The sequence below is a fragment of the Poecilia reticulata genome, chromosome 12, assembly GCF_904066995.2.
Source record: "Poecilia reticulata chromosome 12, P_reticulata-male-v2, whole genome shotgun sequence".
NCBI classification, from domain to species: Eukaryota; Metazoa; Chordata; class Actinopteri; order Cyprinodontiformes; family Poeciliidae; genus Poecilia; species Poecilia reticulata.
In genome coordinates, this window is record NC_088841.1 from 24,841,161 (window position 1) to 24,860,605 (window position 19,445).

The window sequence follows — 19,445 nt, forward strand, 5'->3', positions numbered from 1 at the left end:
TGCCTTTCAAAATAAAACCCCAAAGCAAACACAGATCCACTCAGAAGCTTCCTCTAGACAATAAAACAGACAAGCTGCTAAAACAAAATGCTCTTAAACCCAAAACAACTCAGAGACTATAAACATGCGCAAACAGATTTAGGAGTAAATATTTCTGATTAGCATTAAGCTAATTCGTTTTATTTCCGAATCGTTTTCTCCTCAAGACGTCAGACGTGAGTCTAACAGGAGATGAAAATAAACTGATGGCTTCATTTGTGTTTTCTTCAAACTCCAGGAAAAGAAAAAGTTCAGCTCTCGTCTTCAGGAAGCTAAAATGTTTTACATTTTCAACTCTGAACACCAAGTGAACTGGAGGCCGCTCCAAAAGCAGGAAGTGGACTACAGCGCAAGGCATTCTGGGTAAAGCAAACATGCTAGCTTAGCGCTTAGTGCTAGCCGAAATCTTCCAACCGCTAAAATCTAACGACACTCAATTTTCATTAAGAAGGAAGTTGCGCTCAGCGTCTTCTTCAGTGGTTTTTGTGTCGTTTCCTTCAGTAGCTCTTAATGCAGCGCCCCCACAGGTGAGGAGAGGAACAGCATTTTGAATTAGTTTCTATTGTTTGACACTGCAGTGAAAAAGAATCGCAAGCAGCTGAAAATGTAAGAAATGTATCAGACTACGATTGGAAAAATAGCGTTAGCCTTGCTACAAAAGACATGCTATTAGCTAGCATCCGAGGCTGCAGTCTGAGACGCCATCTTGGATCAAGATGGTCCAAGATGGTTGAAGTCAGACGGACTTTAATTAGGCAGCTGAATATGAACATTTTAACCTTTTCAAGACATTTCTGCAGCAACATTTTGTTTTTATAATCTGCTTCTTAAACTCTACTGCACCGTTTTCCACACAATCTGGTAAAAGTGTGGAAAAAAACCGATGAAAAATGGCTCCTGAGCAGCAACAATTAAGATAAAAAGAGAATATAAAAATGCTCCATACTTGACTTTTGCAGTCTGACTCATCTTCTTGCTCTTTCATTTCGGCTTTATTTCGCAAGTACCCTTTAAAGCCAGATCTTGAAAATATGCACTTTACGTAAAGAGAAGGAATAAATGGACGGATACGTGTCCAGCAAAAAAACGTGACAAGCTTTTAGTGGCCATGGTTACAGCGGATGGCGTGAATCAGTCGCCCAGAAGCGAGGAAAGAGACATTTAGAGGAAATTGGTCGTGTGGTAAGTTTCTGAGCAGCAAAATTAAATGTGATGAAATTCACATTACAGGTTAGATGCATTTATTTCACAATGTTTAGCTTCCAGAAAGCTGAAAACGAAGCCTGGGAAAAGCTGCAAAAAACCCAAATTTACTGGTTTGTAACCATAAAAATCATTTATTTATTATTTTATGTCCAAATAATAAAGGATAACCTTCTCTGTTTTCTGATTTTATTCAGATTTCAGATTGAAATAGTGACTTTGATTCATGAAATCTGATTTAACCCTCATTTGTTCAATCAGGTTAAAACCAAAGCAGTTCATTAAAAAATACAATCTGCTTCTAAACGAACAGTTCATCTAATGAGTTCTCATATCTTAGTTCAATATGTCGCCTAAACATATTATTGACCTAAAACTGCATAATTACTTCAAAACATCTGGACTGAGTCAGAATATCTCAAAGTTTTCAAGTGGCATTATAAACAAGCTAGTGTTAGCTATGTAGGGCTAACACTGTTAGCAGCAGCTAACTTAGCAGGAGCTGGACAATAAATCAATATATATCACAAAAAACGTGATTAATATCAATAGTTGATATGTCTGGCAGAAAATTCACAATATGGAAAATATTCACTGAACTCCAATTCAATGCACTGCTTTGCATTCTGGGAGATGTAGGCAGCAGTTTCAGGTTTCTCCTGTGAAAACTGGATAAAACAGGAAGCGTCACGTCACCAGTTCAGGCATTTAAAGCAAAAATCTAATCAATAATCATCGATTTCGGCTGATATGAAATATTTATATTCTGAAACGTTTGTCAGCCATACCATATAGTATGGCCCTAAGCTAACATCATTAGCTATTTCTAACACAGTTAGCAGGCGCTAACACAACTAGCAGAACCTCACGCCATTAGCTGGAGCTAGCACCAGTAGCAGAAACTAGCATCATTAGCAAGACGTAACACTATTAGCAGAATCAAAACCGTCAATAGGAGCTAGCACCATTAGTAGAAGTAGCATCATTTGCTAGAGCTAACACCACTGGCATGAGTTAAAACCATTAGCTAGATCTAACACCGTTAGCAGGAGCTAAAGCCACTAGCAGGAGCTAACATCATTAGCAGAATCTAATGACATTAGCAAGAGCTAACCTCATTATCAGGAGGTAACACTATATATGTAGGAGCTAATGCTAATGTGGCAAACAAACCGTTAACTCTTTGCAGCGCAGAAACCGGTTTTTGTAACCGACACGCTTCTTTTCCTCCATCTAATCTCTTTTTTATTTCTCCTCATCATTTCTTCACAATCCACTTCAAGCTGTAAGGATTAGACACTAATTATGGTGCAACAATTACTGTCCTGGCTGGCCGGCGCTAGCGCTGTTAGCACTTAGCTTACCTAACCTGCCTCGTCTGTCACAACAACACATTCGGCTGGACGATAAATTTATAGCGATAAACGATGATATTGTTGTTTTGAGACCATTTTCAATGACGTATTGGCAGAACAATGCAGAAAGATGAACATTTAACTCATTTTAAATATTCAAATTACATAATATGACAGACACGACATGTGCTAGCTGAGACCGAAGCACCAGAAGAAACAAACTTATCATTTAGTTTTTCAGTTATTGTCTCTGTGACAATATTTTGTCTAAATCTGTAAAAACTGCACTTCCACTGTAATAATCATTTCAATCAGAGCTCTTAAAGCCATAACCTGGTGATTTTCTCCGACACGTCGGGAGGACATAACCTTTTCTTAAACGTAAACACGAGAGCCGGAGTCGTTAGCGGGCCAGCCAGCCGCCCTCGCAGGAAGCGGCGACAGCGGCGGCGGCAGTAATCAGCAGGAGGAGCAAGAAGGGCCCGGAGAGAGCGGCGCTCGTCGGAGCTCAACAGCCTTTTGTGTCGCCGCTGATTGAGCCGCGGCACTCAGAGGGCTGTTGGGTAATTTGTGCTGCCGTCTCGGTTGGCGGCGTGCGGGTCCAGGAGAGCGCGGCCAAGTGATGGGAGGGAGTCTGCGCAGGTCAAGAGGCCTGAAGATGTCGATGCGACGAGGCTCATCAGCGAAGGAGAAAATGAGACGGAAGGATAAAGTTCTGAACAATAATCTGATTTTATTGCAGCAGAATGAAGAAATGATGCCGAAATGTGCAAAAGTCTTCATGCAGACACAGTCAGAGAGTCGTTAAAAAGTAAAATTAGCTAAAAAAAGCTGAAGATTATTAGCTTTTTAGTTACAAAAAATAATAATAAATATTATGAATGTTATAAAATAAGTAGAATTATTGTATATAATCCGTACAAAATAAAATAAAATAAAAAATAATGGTAGTAGTTAATGATATAATAATTCTAATATAATTATAACATGATAATAATTGTTACAAAATAATAATATGATAAAAATTACTAAAAACTGTTAATATAATAACACTTAGTATTATAAAATAATATTCCTTATTATGATTACAAATTGGTCATAATTATAAAAAACATGAAATTATAATTATGATTTAAAAAAATAATAATATTAAGAATATTAGTAGAAGTATAATAAATTCTTATATGATTACAAATTGCAAAATTAATTATAAAAAATATTAAATAATTTTTAAGAAATAATATTATTAGTGGCAGCAACATAAATATTTCTTATTCTTAATTAGAACATTATTATTATTATAAGAATAAATATATTTTTAAATCTAATCATTATTATTATGTCTTAGAAACTGAATAATAATTATAAAATTATATTACACAAATGTAATAAAATACTTTTCATAAATCTTTCAACAAATTAGTGGAAAGTTTAGTGGAGGGAAAAAATTGACAAAAGTTCCCAGCAACATAGTCGATTCTGGCAGCTTTTCTCAAGCTCAACTTACAACAAAAAACATTAAAATTTAATCCAGTTTTTTTCCTCAAATCAAACATTTACGTATTTATCTTCATATAAAATATGCAGACACACTTTCATGCTTTTTCCTTCAAGCGTTCCAGCGATCTTTAAATACAAATCTGTCAGTTTTACTGCCGATTTTCAGTCAAAGCCTGACAATTATTACCATAGAAACGTCTAATTTGCTAAGCAGTTTAATCTGACCTATCAGTGGCTGATAAGTCTAGAAGCTCTGAGGCGATTTAAAGAGACGGAGACTTCACTCCGACCTCCTTTCCTTTTGAGTTTCTGCTATTTTCTCCCAGTTTCCAGTCAGAACCCATCTGCCGATCGCCGGGCCTCGCTTGTGGGCGGAAGAGGGAAAAAACGCAGCCGGTAGCAGGTCTGGGTCTCGATCGTAAAGCTGTGGGCTGAATCCATACGGAGATTGGAAACTGGCAGCCAGGATCTACGAAACCATGAAAATAAAGAAATCCTGCCAGGATGGAGGACTGAGAATGTAAAATGAGAAAATCGTCGCTGAAAGCTCCACCAGCTGCTACATTCCTGTAAAAATGTTTTCGTTCTCTGGCATTTATTACAAATCTAGTCAAAGACAACCCAAGAAAATACAAGAAACAATTTTAAATTCATGAATAAATCAATAAAACAATCAAACGAACCTGATTCTGAGTGAAAAAAGCCTTCAGTGTTAATTTAACTCTGAAGAGTGTTAACTATATAAACACTGAAAAAGTGTTAATATCAACTCTGTGGGAGTTAACAACATAATTCCCAGTGTTGATTTAACTCCCACAGAGTTGATATTAACACCTTTTCAGTGTTTATACAGTTAACACTCTTCAGAGTTAAATTAACTCTGGGATTTTTGCTCTTTCTGATAAATGATACAAAGTCTTTTACAACATGGAGGATGGATTCTGGCCTCACTCTGCTTTGCTTCTTTGTAAATGTCAGTAAATTGAGCTGAAATGACATTTCCGTAAAATAGTAATTTCATTAATAATGTTCACTGTTAGCCAAAACTTAATGCTGGTTAATAACTGAAACGTCCACAAAGGTCCCTGAGATAACTTAACACTGAAAGAAGGAGTTATAACTAAAATGGACTTAAATTCAGTAAATCTTCCTGAAATTTACTGAAAATTTATTGGTGGATAATATTAATTGTTAAACAACAATTAATGTTCTTAGCTAACATTTATTGCTGGGTAATGACTGCAAAATTAACAGTGATCAACTGAAATATATTGAACCTGAAAAAAGTAGTAATAAATAAAGAAAGTACTAAAACTAAACTAAAGAAAATCAGGCGTTTTCATGTTTGGGGGGTTAGAGGTGCCCACCCCGGCCCTCGGGTAAATTTGGACTAGAACCGCCACTGCGTTGACGTCTTTTTTTTTTTTTAAGTAGCTGAAGTTAATGTGACTTGTTTCTAGGAGATTAAACTTTTAATTTCTGTGGCTTCTTTAATGTCTGGCTGATCTATGGAGCTCCAATCAGGCCTACATTTCTAAAGTCTGACTGGAGATTCCCATGTGTTTTAGTGATTTAGACCAAAATCTGAGACACAAACAGAATCTTTTTCCAACTCAAGAATGTTGAAAAAGTCTAAAAACATTTAGAGTGAGTGTAAATAAAGCCTGACCTACGGAAGACGCCAACATGCCGGCGTTCCTGTCATTCACAGGTCTCTGCTCATTTGTGACATCTGCTCAGATCTGCAGTGGGAAACAGACGGCGACTCCCACCGCCACCATCTGCCTGTGTGAAAATGGGCCGCCGCGGGTTGCCAGGTCTGCTGCGCCGCCGCGGGTTGCCAGGTCTGCTCCACATCCAGCCGATCGCAGGACACTTTGTGTTTTAGAAAGAAGCAAATAAGAGCGAAAAATCAGAGAAGGAGCTGAAGAAAATGAAACAAGTGATTAGAAACGTAACTAGATAGTTTTTACTTCCTGTTTTTCACCATCATTTATTCTCAGGTTTTGCACTGAAGTCCCAGAATTATGACGTTTTAAAAATTAGGGCGATTTTCTCACAATTTTGACTTTATTCTTAGTGGTCCTAGTCCTCTTTACTGCATGTAATAAGTACAAAGTTTAAACTTTCTAATTTAATGACTCAAATAAACTTACCTGTTAGTTGCTGCTGTGCGGAATTCGATATTTAGAAAATAAATGTTTTGATTCTTAGAAAAACGTGCTTTCTGATACAAAGTTTAGCGTATTTTTGCCAAATTGAAATTGTTTTATTTCATAAAGCTGCTTTTTTACGCATAAGGAATCACATGATAAACATCAGGATGTTACTGCTGGTGGAAACTACGAAGAAGACGACAGGAAGTAGATGGAGGATGATAACCCAGCATGATTTTTACTGACTTCTTGTGATTTTAATCGCATTTCTTATTGCAAATTTTTTTTTTTCAGAAGATATTACATCTGTAATGGAAACGCAGTGAGTGATCTCGTAATTTATTAAAGAGAAATATCTGTGAAACGCTCTGGTCTTGAGCAGAGATGATAATTACTGCGCTGCATTTTTCCTGGCAGATTTCTGGAAACGGAAACACTTGAAGAAATTTCCTCACCACGCCGTCTATTCTCCTTCTTGTGGTTGTATCTCCGCCCAGCAGCTGTTCGCCGATCATCGTCCTCCACCCCCGATCTCCTCCCGAGACCTCGGCAACGTCATCGGATCTGAAGCTGAAGATTTAAATACGGAGGCCCGAAAACGTTCCCGATTGATCCGATATGTCAGCTCATCCAGGCTGCAGCCGCTGCAGCAGGCAGGTTCACTTTCACCCCATCAATATAAATGCAAATCATCCAAGCTGGCGTGGATTTCGCCTGGCAGACAGTCGCCTGCCTGTGAAACACGGTGAAAGGTCAGCGGCTCGTTAAGTTCGGCTGATTGCGACGCGCTGAATTTAGAGCCGACAAACGTTTGCAAACGTTTCACTGGATCTTTTCTTGACATTTTTACCCGTCTGAAACACGACGACGTCAGCAGTTCACTTGAACAGTTCCATTAGTCTTTTTTACAAGAAACCAGGAGCAGCAGAGAGAATGTGGATGGTTAAAGTGAAGCGGAACAGGTTTGTTTTGATTTTACAGCCATTTTCTGACTTTAATCTGGTGAAGTTTGAAGAGAATCACTTTTGTTTATTCCAAGACTTTTAAATTACGTTTTTTTTTTGTTTTGTTTTTTATTGCAAAGAAGTAGCAAAAGCCCTGCAGTGTTGAGTTTCTCCTGCCGTTTAAAACATGCTGCGCATCATCGGTTCATTCATGTCTGGAATTATTAAACTAAAGAAATACACTGAATATGATTTTGAAGTTAAATATATAGTTTGGAGCTACATATTTAGCTTGATAACTATTTATATTGGAATTAAATATTTAGCTTTCTAACAAAGTATTTAGTTCTTTTAATTAAGTATCTAATATTTGACTGTGATATTTATAACTTTAGAAGATAGCAAAAATATGCCTTTGAAAGTTAAACCTAGTTTTTTCTTTCTGAAACCCTAAAATGATCCAAATGCTGATATTTTTAATGTGTAACTTTACACCACATAAAACGAGGCTTATAAACCTGAGAACTGTTTACCAGCACGGTGGAGAAAGCATCATGCTGTGGGCTCATTTCATTGCCAGTGGTCAAGGTGAATCTTTCCAAGTACAACTTTTGTTCTTAAAACCAATCTGTTTGAGGACAGGTGAGACTTTCTGGTTCTGTTTCTCTCTCCAGCCTCATGTGAACTGAATGTATTGTTTTCCGTGGAAAATTGACTCCAGAGTCTTTAAATCCGCGTCCAAATGGAGCCGTTTGGTTCTGACAAAACCCGGCGGCGGCTCGGCCTCGGCTTCAATCACACAGTCTGTTTAAATTGCAGACCTTTCCCCACTTCAGAGATAATTACCCCCATTATTCTATCGATCAAGTGGCGCCTGAGAATCCCTTTAATGTTTTACTCTCTTTGTGTTCGGAGCAGCTACGGAGCTGTTGTGTCGTGAAAAGCGAAGGATTATTTTTTTTTAAAAACGGAGATTCACCTGCATGCAGGTTTTCCTGCTGAGCCTCTGGTGTCTCAAACCCTGCAGAGGTTTGCGACGCCTCTTTGGTTTTGCTAACGAATTCATTAATTAGGCAATCAGACAGCATCAAAAGATTTGAACCCGTTGAGTCAACGCTGTTCCCCTCCTGGCCTGTGGGGGCGCCGCACCAGAAACCACTGGAGGAAACGACAAGAAAACCTCTGAAGACGCTGAGCACAAATTCATTCTTCACCAAACGGAAACAAAAATGGAGCAACATCAGATTTTAGCGGTTGGAGGATTTCTCTTTTGTCTTCGGTACCATACAACGATCCATTATTCATGCTAGCGCTAAGCTAACGCCATTTTTTTGGCTGGTTTTACCCAGAATGCCCAAATTTCACAACAACTCTGTTTAGTTGCTTTAATCAAACTCGTTCCGGTTCGGTTGGAGAGGTGTGAACGTGTAATTGGACAGAAAAAGCGATTTGAATAAGCTTTCAGACTGGAGACCGCTCCGAAAGCAGGAAGTGAACTACAGCGCAGGGCATTCTGGGTAAATACAACCAAAACAAACAGACTAGCCAAGCGCTAGCGGGAGAAATAAAAACCCTCCAATCTGACGCCACTCTGTTTGTTTACATTTCATGAAAGAAAGAAGTTTCTCTCAGCATCTTTTTCTCTCAGCATCAGGTTGTCGGTGCAGCGCCCCCACAGGTGAGGAGGGGAACAGGTTGATCAGAGTTTGGTTGGTTTGACTCAGTTCAGTGTGAATGTGAACTGCAGCATCTGATCAGAGCAGGAACAAATCTCCCTTTAGTTACAGTAAAGCCAACCTGAGCGGAAAGAGGCGAGTTCTGGTGAGACCAGAACCGATGTTCTGTTGGTAAACTTATTATTTTATGGTTTAAAAAAAGGACTGAACTTGATTAGTAATGGATTTGTTTTAAAGTGTTCAGTTCCAGGCTTTCAAAATGAACACAGGGCGTCTGTCACAGGAGCATGCTGCCCCCTGCTGGACGGTTTCATACATGAAGGCAAGAAACTTTAAAAAAAAGTCACAAAATAAACAGAGAAAATAAAATGGTTTAAAAAAATAGTAAATAAACTAGTATTAGAGATAAATAAGAGGAAATAAACAGATTGAAATTGAAAATAAATAGGAAATAAATCTGTAAATAAAAAATGAGAGCAAATCAATAAATAGAGCAAAACAAAATTGAAAATAAATAAGAGAAAAATAGAAAACATAGGAAATAAAACAGTAAATAACTCAATAAGAAATATAACTAAATAAATAAAAGACAAAATAAAATTGAAAATAAATAAATAGGAAATAAAACTATAAATATATAAATGCAAAAGTAAAATTTAAAATAAATAGACTGCAGAATCAGATTATTCATTCAATAAATGGTGCACTTGTCCTTTAAATGTCACCTGAACGCATTAAAAGCTTGTGCTGCCCTCTGCTGGTGGGTGAATGTAATTACAACTCAGATGCTGCTGCCGGCTCAACACTTGATCACAAAATACTAAACATGTATGAGAAATTTATAACTGAGACTCTTAAAAACAACAGCAACAGAAATAAAAACTACAGATTTTATAATATTAAACTCCAGATGCTTTTAACCAGAACATGGAGCCTAAAAATAACCCAACCACAGGCCGTCACCTCCAGCAGCTTCCTGAACCGGGCCGCCCTCTGAGCTCTGACTCAGTCAGCGGCACCGCCCCCCCCAGAATATAACCAGAACCAGAACCGGCTCCAGGCAGGGAACCGCTCAGACGTCCAGAGGGAGCAAAGATCAGCGGCTCAGACGTCCAGGAAGATAAAACGAGATGAGGCTGCAAACGCTGATAACATGTAAGTCATCCGCTCTGCTATCAGCTCACCCAGAAACCTGGATCCTGTTCAGGTTCACTGGTTTGTTTAAACGTTTAAACGAAGCTGAAAAACATCACGAGCTGCTTCCAAAACCCTGAAGTTTAAATTATAACCTGGATTCCCTGGAGGGGAAGCTCCGCAGTTCAAAGGTTTCCTCAATGATTGATTGATTGATTGACAGTAACCACTTTAACTGAACGGGTGGAGGCTGCAGGGGAAACGTTGGTTTGTGGTTTTTAACGGCAGGAAGTGATTTTAAACAGATTTAGAGGAAAAAAATGTTTTATCAACTTCAGACCAAACTGTCAGAGAGAGAAACTCTCAGACCGGATCTCAGTTTCCACTTCCTGCACAGCGACGCGGCGCGACGAAGAGCAACATCAGCCGCCTGGTTGCAGCTACAGACTGGAGCAAAACCTGAAGAAACTCCCTGAAAACACGTGAAAACTAAAAGATGTGTCCTACTGGACGATAAAACCGCTCCAGAAATTATTGTGATAAATGATAATATTGTAGTTTTGAGTCCATTTTCTATCTGCTGCGCATCTTTGCAACCATTTCGCAAAGAAACAAACAAAACCATGAAGAAGGATTAAGAAAAATATATTCCAAGAATAAAGTCAAAGTCATATTTATAATGGAAGTTCTCGTACATAAAAAAATTACAATCAGGAGTTCCACAGGGCAGCTGTTTGGACCTTTTCCGTTTTCATCATCAAACTGCAGGATAAGTTGAACATCGACCAACATAAACAAAATTTATCGCCTGTTGCTGATTTTCACAACTATGGATGATGTTTTTTGATGTAAAGCTCTTTGAGTTTCTGGAATGTTCCACACAGATTACAGATTATGTAGAACTAACCAATGGGAATTGGGTTTTTCTTGACCGGTTTTGATTTTTAAATGGTTTTACATCTCAAAATATAGAATATTGTAGAGAAACTGCTGCATTTTGAACCATAAGAGGCGAGATTCAGAGTGGAAAAACACTGAAGTGTCGTTTGTGTGGAATTACAGGTCTGCTGTTATCATCAGCATTTATCACAACAACAGAGGCAACGACAACAATGACACCAACAACAACGACACCAACAACGACGACAACAATGACACCAACAAAAATGACAACAATGACACCAACAACGACAACAAAAACACCAACAACGACGCCAACATCGACGCCAACAACGACGCCAACAACGACACCAAAAACACCAACAACGACGCCAACATCGACGCCAACAACGACGCCAACAACGACACCAAAAACACCAACAACGACACCAACAACGACACCAACAACGACACCAACAACAACAACAACGACACCAACAACGACGCCAACAACGACGCCAACAACGACGCCAACAACGACACCAAAAACACCAACAACGACGCCAACATCGACGCCAACAACGACGCCAACAACGACACCAAAAACAACAACAACAACACCAACAACGACACCAACAACAACACCAAAAACACCAACAACAACACCAACAACGACGCCAACATCGACGCCAACAACGACACCAACAACGACGCCAACAACGACAACAAAAACACCAACAATGACACCAACAACGACACCAACAACACCAACAATGACACCAACAACGACACCAAAAACACCAACAATGACACCAACAACCACACCACCAACAACAAAGACAACAAAAATACCACCGACAACTAAAGCAACAACACCACCAATGACGATGACGGCATCTATACCTTCGTCAACTGAGTTGAGCTCATCAACCACATCATCTCAAACTGAGATCATCACTACGGCCATTTCTGCATCTTCATCACCACCATCATCGTCCACAGCAACATCAAACGCCACGGATACGAACGTCACCCACACAACCGTTCAAGTAACCAACTCCACCGACCAATCGACAACCACCGATACCGACACCAGCAGCAGCTTCTCTACCCCCACTGCTGGTTCCACAACCAGTAAAAAGGCCTCAGAACCACCAACGTCCACCGAAGCCCCGACCACCAGGCCTGATGCTGCCTCTTCCGGCAGCCCTACGTCCACCGAAGCCCCCGGCAGCAGTCCGCCGCCGGATCAGGAGGAGCAGCAGTCAAAGGCGCTGAGCCCAGGTAAAAAGAGCCACTTTTTACTCTTTTGGAATCAAAATCACTGGTTTTGTGACATTTCCCTCATTAAGCTCCTTCCAAATTCAATATACAAAATAAAAAAACAGCTAATTGACCTGAATTTTGCACCTGCTTGTGAAAAATCTAAAATTTCCAGAGCTTTGATGTTGATCTGGAGGCTGAATCTGTGATCTGACGCAACACTGGAGTTCAAACTTTTGAAATCGGGGAACGTTTCCCAAACTGAAGGGATCAGAAGTCGGGAAGAGTCTAAACGAGCGGCGGCGCGTTGGCAGCCAGATGTATGGAGTTCAGGTCAAAGGTGAAACTCAGAAAGGGATTTTCGTCTCAGATTATAATCTGTTAAAATGTCAGATTTTTCCATCACAATTTTTTAAAAATCCAGTCAAATGTTTAATTAATGAAACTCCTGAGTAGAAGCAGAAATTATTATGTTGGGTTTTGAGTGAAATTATTATTGGAATAATTGGAATAATTATAAATATGCTTTCAATAAGTTTTAATAACTTATTTAATTTTATAAAAACAATTTTTCTTGTAACTTTAAGCCATTCGTCTGGTGAAGCTGCGTCTTTATTCTGCTAATATTTTGACTAAATTGATAAAAATCCTCGTCTCTCATCTAAAAGCCACTTTTTATAAATATTTTCCGTCATTTGATGTCACGTTTTAACAGCTTTGCTTCAGAATGAAGGACTTTCTGACATTTGGCAGCAAAACCACGTGAATAAAAAACCTTTTGAGGATGGTCTGGCGGCTCGACGCTTCATGCAGACGTTTCCATTCGTCCCACTTCTGACCTCAGAATGTGAAAAACTTCCTGCTGTGGTTAATAAGTGAACCGATTTATTCTCTCACTTCCTCCTTTAACTTCTTCATGAGATTTACGAACTGAAAAATAAAGAAGTTGTTTTACTAACTGCTCTTCCTCTCTGGTTGGAAAGTCGGTCACAGAAATAATTCTGACTTTCTCTGCAAACGTTTTGGTTCTGCTGCTTCGTCTGTTCTGGCCGTGGAGCCGATGGATCCAGGTGTCGGCCTCACCTGTGGCGTTTATTAGCTCCCGTCATGGTGGAGGTAATAAACGTGACGCTTTATGGTTTCAGGAGAAACCGAGTCGACTCTGGGTTTAGTTTCAGGACATAAACAAGAGGTTTTTAACACGCGGCAAAAAGCCCAGAGTTAATTTAACTCTGAAGAGTGTTAACTATATAAACACTGTGGGAGTTAAATCAACATAACTCACAGTGTTGATTTAACTCCCACAGAGTTGATATTAACACTCTTCAGAGTTAAATCAACTCTGGGATTTTTACTCAGCAGAATTAAACATGAAATTAAAAAAGCTAAAGCTAAATGCTACATGTTATAGTGTAATAATGTTATATGTGTGATTTAAAATGTGAGTTTTCTGGTGTGTTTGAGTTAAAAGAAGGATTGAGAACAATAAATATTTGATTGTTTTCTCTTTAAAAAAAGACGAGAATGAATACAGAATATTACATATTTTATTTAAACGTTTTTAAAATTGAAAAATATATATTTCATCCTCACTTAAAAAACATAAAAATACAATATTCCAAGTTTTTCATATTTAAAACATTTTAAAATAAAATAAAAAATTAAGATTTTTTATTAAAAAAAGAAATATTCATACAACTTTTCTTCTGACATTTAAAAATTACACATTTTTAAAAATATTTAGCGGAGACAACATATTATTTTTGTATTATTTCCATTATTTATTTTAAATTAATTTGTTCTTATTTTCTAAAAAGAGAAGAAAAAGATTTCATATTTTAAAAATAATTCAAAATAGTTATTTTCATCATTTGAAAGAAAAAAAATACATTGTATTATAAAAAGTATTATATTTAATTCATATTTTTATTACATTATAAACAGTATAAAAAGAGAACATTGTGTTTATTTACGCTACATAAAGTAAAAAAGTGAATATTTCATGTATCAGATGAAGCTTTTAGTATTTTTCCTTTTATTGTTTTCCTATAATTTCAAAGTTCAAAGGTCGATTTTGTCTGGAAAATCGACCTTTGATTCTTCCAGACAGATGAGGTCAGTGAACCTTGACCTTGTCTGAAGGTCAAGGTTCACTGACAGTCTCAACAATCCTTCATATTTTTACCATTTATCTGATTTTTTTAAAAGAAGAATCTCTGAATTTCTGTCTGAAAGATAAAAACATTTTTAAAACATGAAACTTTTCGATTCTTTAAGCCAAAAACCAATAAAATCTTTAACATTTAATCCTGTTTCTGCCTGACTTTCCTCTAATCGGGTTAATAATTAACCGCCGAGGCGTTTACATCTCGCTCTGTCTGCAGGAAGCGTCGTCGTTATCGTGGCTGTTTTCCTGCTGCTGGTTCTGCTGGTGCTGGGAGGATTGTACCAGCACAAGATCAGGTCGGGTCAAAGGTCAAACGAAGGATTAAAAACACTAAATCACCTTTATGCTCATTAATTATCTCTGGGTCGTTGTTTGCAGACGGACGTCGTACGGCCCCCTGCTGGACAGCCATGAACACGGCTCTTTGGGAAACTTCACCAACCCCATGTACGACCCCTGATGACCCCTGATGACCCCTCACACATCTACAATCCTGCACTCTGAGCCGTTTGTAAACGTCTCTGCTTTAGAAACACTGGCTAAATGGTGTTTTTTGTGTGTTTTTGGAGTTCAGAACAACATTTTTAATGTTTTTTGCACTGAAAGTTGAAGTAGGAATTTATTAAAAGGCCAAAAATAACATAAAAAAACAACAATTTAACTATTTTTAGCAGGGAATTTATATTGTTTTTACATAAATATTGTCAATTTTCCTTGCAGCTACATGAGTTACTTTAAATAAAACTGAGATAAAAAGAAACAAACTAAAAAACTAATTAGTTAAATTCAGTTTTTAGTGACAGTATTTATTATTCAACAAATTGTGTTTAACAATGGTGAATGTTTTACAATCAAACTAAGAATTTCTGTTTCATATATTATTATTTGCATTGTTGTGAAAAATCAAATAGACAAATTCATGTTTAAGTTAATTATAATTCTGTGTTTCTGTTTATTTTCAGTTTTAAATATTTACATCAGTTTGGTTTGTAATTTTTAACTGTTGCTGATGAATAATTGTGTTTTGATTGTGTGAAATTAAATCGTTCAACTAAAAAAAGCGATTAAAAGAAAAGTTTTTCCTTTTCTTTTGACTTTTAAATGGTGAATTAAAATAAATTACAAATAAAGTAAAAAGTGGGGAGATGAATAACTAACCAGTCTTATTGTTTTCAGATATTTCATAAAATATTTCATAATCAGAGCATCAAGTCATAAATACGATGCTAACAACAAGCTAGCTGGCTAACCTATTAGCTAGCTAGTGATCTATTTGCCATTAAAATTAGCTTGTTGCTAAGTTAGCTACCTGCTAACAATGTAGCTAGCTAACTGGACAGATTCAGTATTTTTCTCTCTCTAACAGATAATCCTGCAGAAAACACTTCGGCCATCTTGGCCTGAATACTGACGACACCTGGATGATAACGCACAAAAATTATCAAAGACACACCAGCATGTTTATCTTTAAACGGCTCAATAAAAAAAGCAATGAAGTTTTTATAGTGGTCTAGTAAAAACCTGGTTTAAACCTGATCGAAATGCTTTGGTTTGACCTTAAACAGGCTGTTGATGCTGGAAAATCCCCCAGTTTGGTTGAACTGAAACAGTTCTGCAAAAATCCTCCACAAGGATGTGAAAACCTCTTTTATTGTCCGTTAGCACAACGGAGACATGATGGCACCAAGGTTGGCAGAGTGAAATATGTGACCAGTTTAATAAAGATATTTAGTAGATTTTCATATTTGCTCTGGTTCGTCTGTGTAACTTTAAGTTGTTTGATGATCTGAAACATTTAAGTGAGACAAAAAAAGCAAAAACAGAGAAAATCTGTATTTTTTCACAGCAAAGAAAAGTATTTGTTTAGTCATTTTAAAATTCAACCACCAATATCGGCTATTATTTATAAAATAAATAAAGAAGCAAGCAGACTATAAATTACCATCAAGAGAAAAGTAGCAACAAACAAGCTAGGTAGCAAATTAGTCAGCTAGATAGATTGTAGCTAGCTCACTAGCCAACAGACAGGCTAAATAAGCTAGCTATATGCTAGTTAATGTACTTTCAGTTAATGTAACTTATAAATACATGTTTACTGTGTACAAGATAAAAAAAGCAGCACAAATAACTGCTTTTCTTCATGCTAACAATCAAGCTAGTTTAATGGCTAAAGAGCTGGTTAGTTGTGATGTTGAGTAGTCAGTGTTTAGCTAGCTAGCTAGCACCTAAGGCAGTGGTGTCCAGACTTTTGCTGTTAAATTGAAAGCATGTACATTTCTTAAATAACATTTCAAGTTTGTTACAAAAACCAAAAGGTTAAACTATATTTTTTTTACCTAATAAAGCCCATAAAATGTGTCATTCATCTGTAAAATATGCTGAAAAAGTCTCCATCTAAGCTTTCAGGTCAGATTTGCTCCTTTTGGGCCCCAAATCCTCCAGAGGGTCTCAAATGAAGAATCTTGAAAGGAGTCGTTTTTATTCAACCCACTCAATTTGTCGCCATTACTGGGCAGCAGTAATTACAGAGGGAGCAGATTCTCATGCTACGCTGTGATTATCAGGCCCTGAATAGACCATCCAGTGTGTGTCCACATGGGTTCCTTTATAATTACACAGCAGGAAGGGCAGGGCGGACCGATACGAACATCTGGACCAGCTGAGTTCATATATAAGGATTTAAATAAGTGAATTAATACAGATTGAATTATTAATTCAGCTGTTTTTCATTTATTCTAAAACTCCTTCCTGATCAAATATAGTTTTGAATCTACCCTCAGAAATATTGTCTTTTTTTTATCCAAATACTGATTGAGATCAAATATATATACATTTTTAGTACCGAACAGACTTTTATATTTGCAATAATAACAGTCAAAATATGCTAAACTTTCTCTGGCCTTTCTGAGTTTTCTGTTTTTCCACTCATGTTCATTTCAAACATTTTAAACTCTTTATTTATCTGTAAATTGTGCCACGTTTGCAAGGATTTCTCTTTGTGGTTGGACTGAGGGAAACTTACCAAACCCTCTCAACGCCGAACAGCTTTTGGTGGAGGCAGTATCATGGTTAGGGCCAAACCATCCTCACTGGAAAAAAACAAGGCACACGCACATTACTGGAGACAGTCAGAGATGCACAGACAGCAAAAATCTCAGTGTTAATTTAACTCTGAAGAGTGTTAACTATATAAACACTGAAAAAGTGTTAATATCAACTCTGTGGGAGTTAAATCAACTCTGGGAATTATGTTGTTAACTCCCACAGAGTTGATATTAACACTTTTTCAGTGTTTATATAGAGTTTATATAGTCCATACGCTGCTTCCTACAGCAGCGTGTCGGAAGCTGTTAGCTGAAAGCTGTTAGCTGAAAGCTGCTAGCTGAAAGCTGCTAGCTGAAAGCTTCTAGCTGTTAGCTGAAAGCTGCTAGCTGAAAGCTGCTAGCTGAAAGCTGTTAGCTGAAAGCTGCTAGCTGTTAGCTGAAAGCTGCTAGCTGAAAGCTGTTAGCGTGTTAGCAGGAGCGGGGCAGTAAATGTTGGCTCCTGTGTGGTTTGCAAACAGAACGGAAACTGTTGTCTGAACCGACGTTTCATTTCAAGAGAAAAAAAACCTCAAAGGTTTCACTTTCTGTCCGTCTGAAACTCTGCGGCTGACTTCACTGGGTTTTACTAAAACATTCGCATGAAGCAGGAACAGATGAGGCAGCATTACCCGTCCTGAGCTGGTCCATCAACGGGACCAGGTCGGGTCCAGTTCTGGTCCAGTTCGGCGGCTTTAGAGACATTCAGCCCATTAGTTTTCTTTATCACATAATAAACAATGAAGAGATGCTTTAAAAATATCAATTTGTTGCAGTTAAGATCAAACTGAGTGTTTCGTTTCTGAAAATGGAGCAGTAATTTCTGTCACCACTAGAGGTCAGTAAACACCAACATTCCTGAACCTGGAAACTCGATTTTAACCAAATAAAATTAAATGTAACTTTTACCTGAATGTGTTTAAAATAACACGATGGTTTGTGCTAAATAAAACCTTTCAGAGGTAAAATTATTCCTTTTATTACTTTGCTTAGTGACATTTAACTCTGTGGAAACTGTCTGACAAGGTAAACACAATAAAAACATGAATTATCTGCAGCATTGCTAATTACAAAGACACAACATTATTGATTTAATAAAGAAAATATACGTACAGCAGCAAGATAAACATTTATCTAAATATTAAATTAGGAAGATCAATATTTGACTTGAATATGAATATTTATCTTCAAATTGTTTATTTAGCTAGCAAGCAAAAATATTTAGCAAAATATTTGGTGTGAAAATGGGACATTTATAAGTAAATTAACAGAAAATATACATCCTGGGGAATTTACTTTATTTATAAAAGTGTTACATTAAAATAAAAATGAAGGATTTGATTTGGTTTCTGTGAGGATAAATTCAATCAGGCAGCTGATCAATCAAAATATTCTGATATTTTCCTAAACTTTTAATGACTTTAAATAGATTAAATCTGGAGCCGATCGTCTCAGATTGTGGTTTTAAAACAGGAACATTCATGTTTCACTCAGGTAAATCATCTCCAGTGGGTTTCTCTCTCATTCCATGATCCCACAGAGATTTGATCTTTTACAGAAAACGATGCTCTGCCGCAGGGCCGCTGAAGGTGCTGATGTTTTTCCAAACGAGGAAACTGGTTGTCCTCGTTTGGAAACACAGTTTATCATAGTTAAAGCAACTAGAGTAAATATATCAAACAGACTGTTAATTAAAATTAATGAAAACATTCCTCCATAACCCACATCGCATGTTTTTATAAAGCTGCGAGTCCCAACAGAAAAGTTCAGCAGGTTCATTTGTTACAAAATAAAACAGCATGTTAGACAAATGTTGCAATATTTTCTTCCAGAAGAGAAACACTGCAAAAAAGTCGGTCTCGTTTCTAGCGCAAATATTTTAATACACTTAAAATAAGACTAAATTAACTTACAAATAACTTTTCAGCTCGAAATACAAGGTTAGGTGTTTTAAGTTTGTATTTTATGCTGGGAAATTTTAAAACGTAAGCTTGACAAACATTACCATGAAAAAATAACTGGTTAATGTTTTATAATTGTAGATAATTA

At 37.3% G+C, this 19,445-nt stretch overlaps 1 protein-coding gene and 1 long non-coding RNA gene across 2 annotated transcripts; one reads left to right on the forward strand and one right to left on the reverse strand.

Moving 5' to 3' along the window:
* Window positions 1-3,954: 3,954 nt before the first annotated feature.
* On the reverse strand, window positions 3,955-18,218 carry LOC145554255 (uncharacterized). Its single transcript, XR_014090286.1, has 3 exons — window positions 18,029-18,218; window positions 17,339-17,405; window positions 3,955-5,972 (listed from the first exon to the last, which is right to left on the reverse strand). It is a non-coding gene; the product is annotated as an uncharacterized LOC145554255 (long non-coding RNA).
* On the forward strand, window positions 8,884-15,750 carry LOC103474033 (uncharacterized). The gene is made up of 4 exons (XM_081613786.1): window positions 8,884-10,028; window positions 11,070-12,170; window positions 14,534-14,612; window positions 14,695-15,750. Coding segments are annotated over exons 1-2 (684 nt in total). The 5' UTR covers window positions 8,884-10,026; the 3' UTR covers window positions 11,752-12,170; window positions 14,534-14,612; window positions 14,695-15,750.
* Window positions 18,219-19,445: the final 1,227 nt, after the last annotated feature.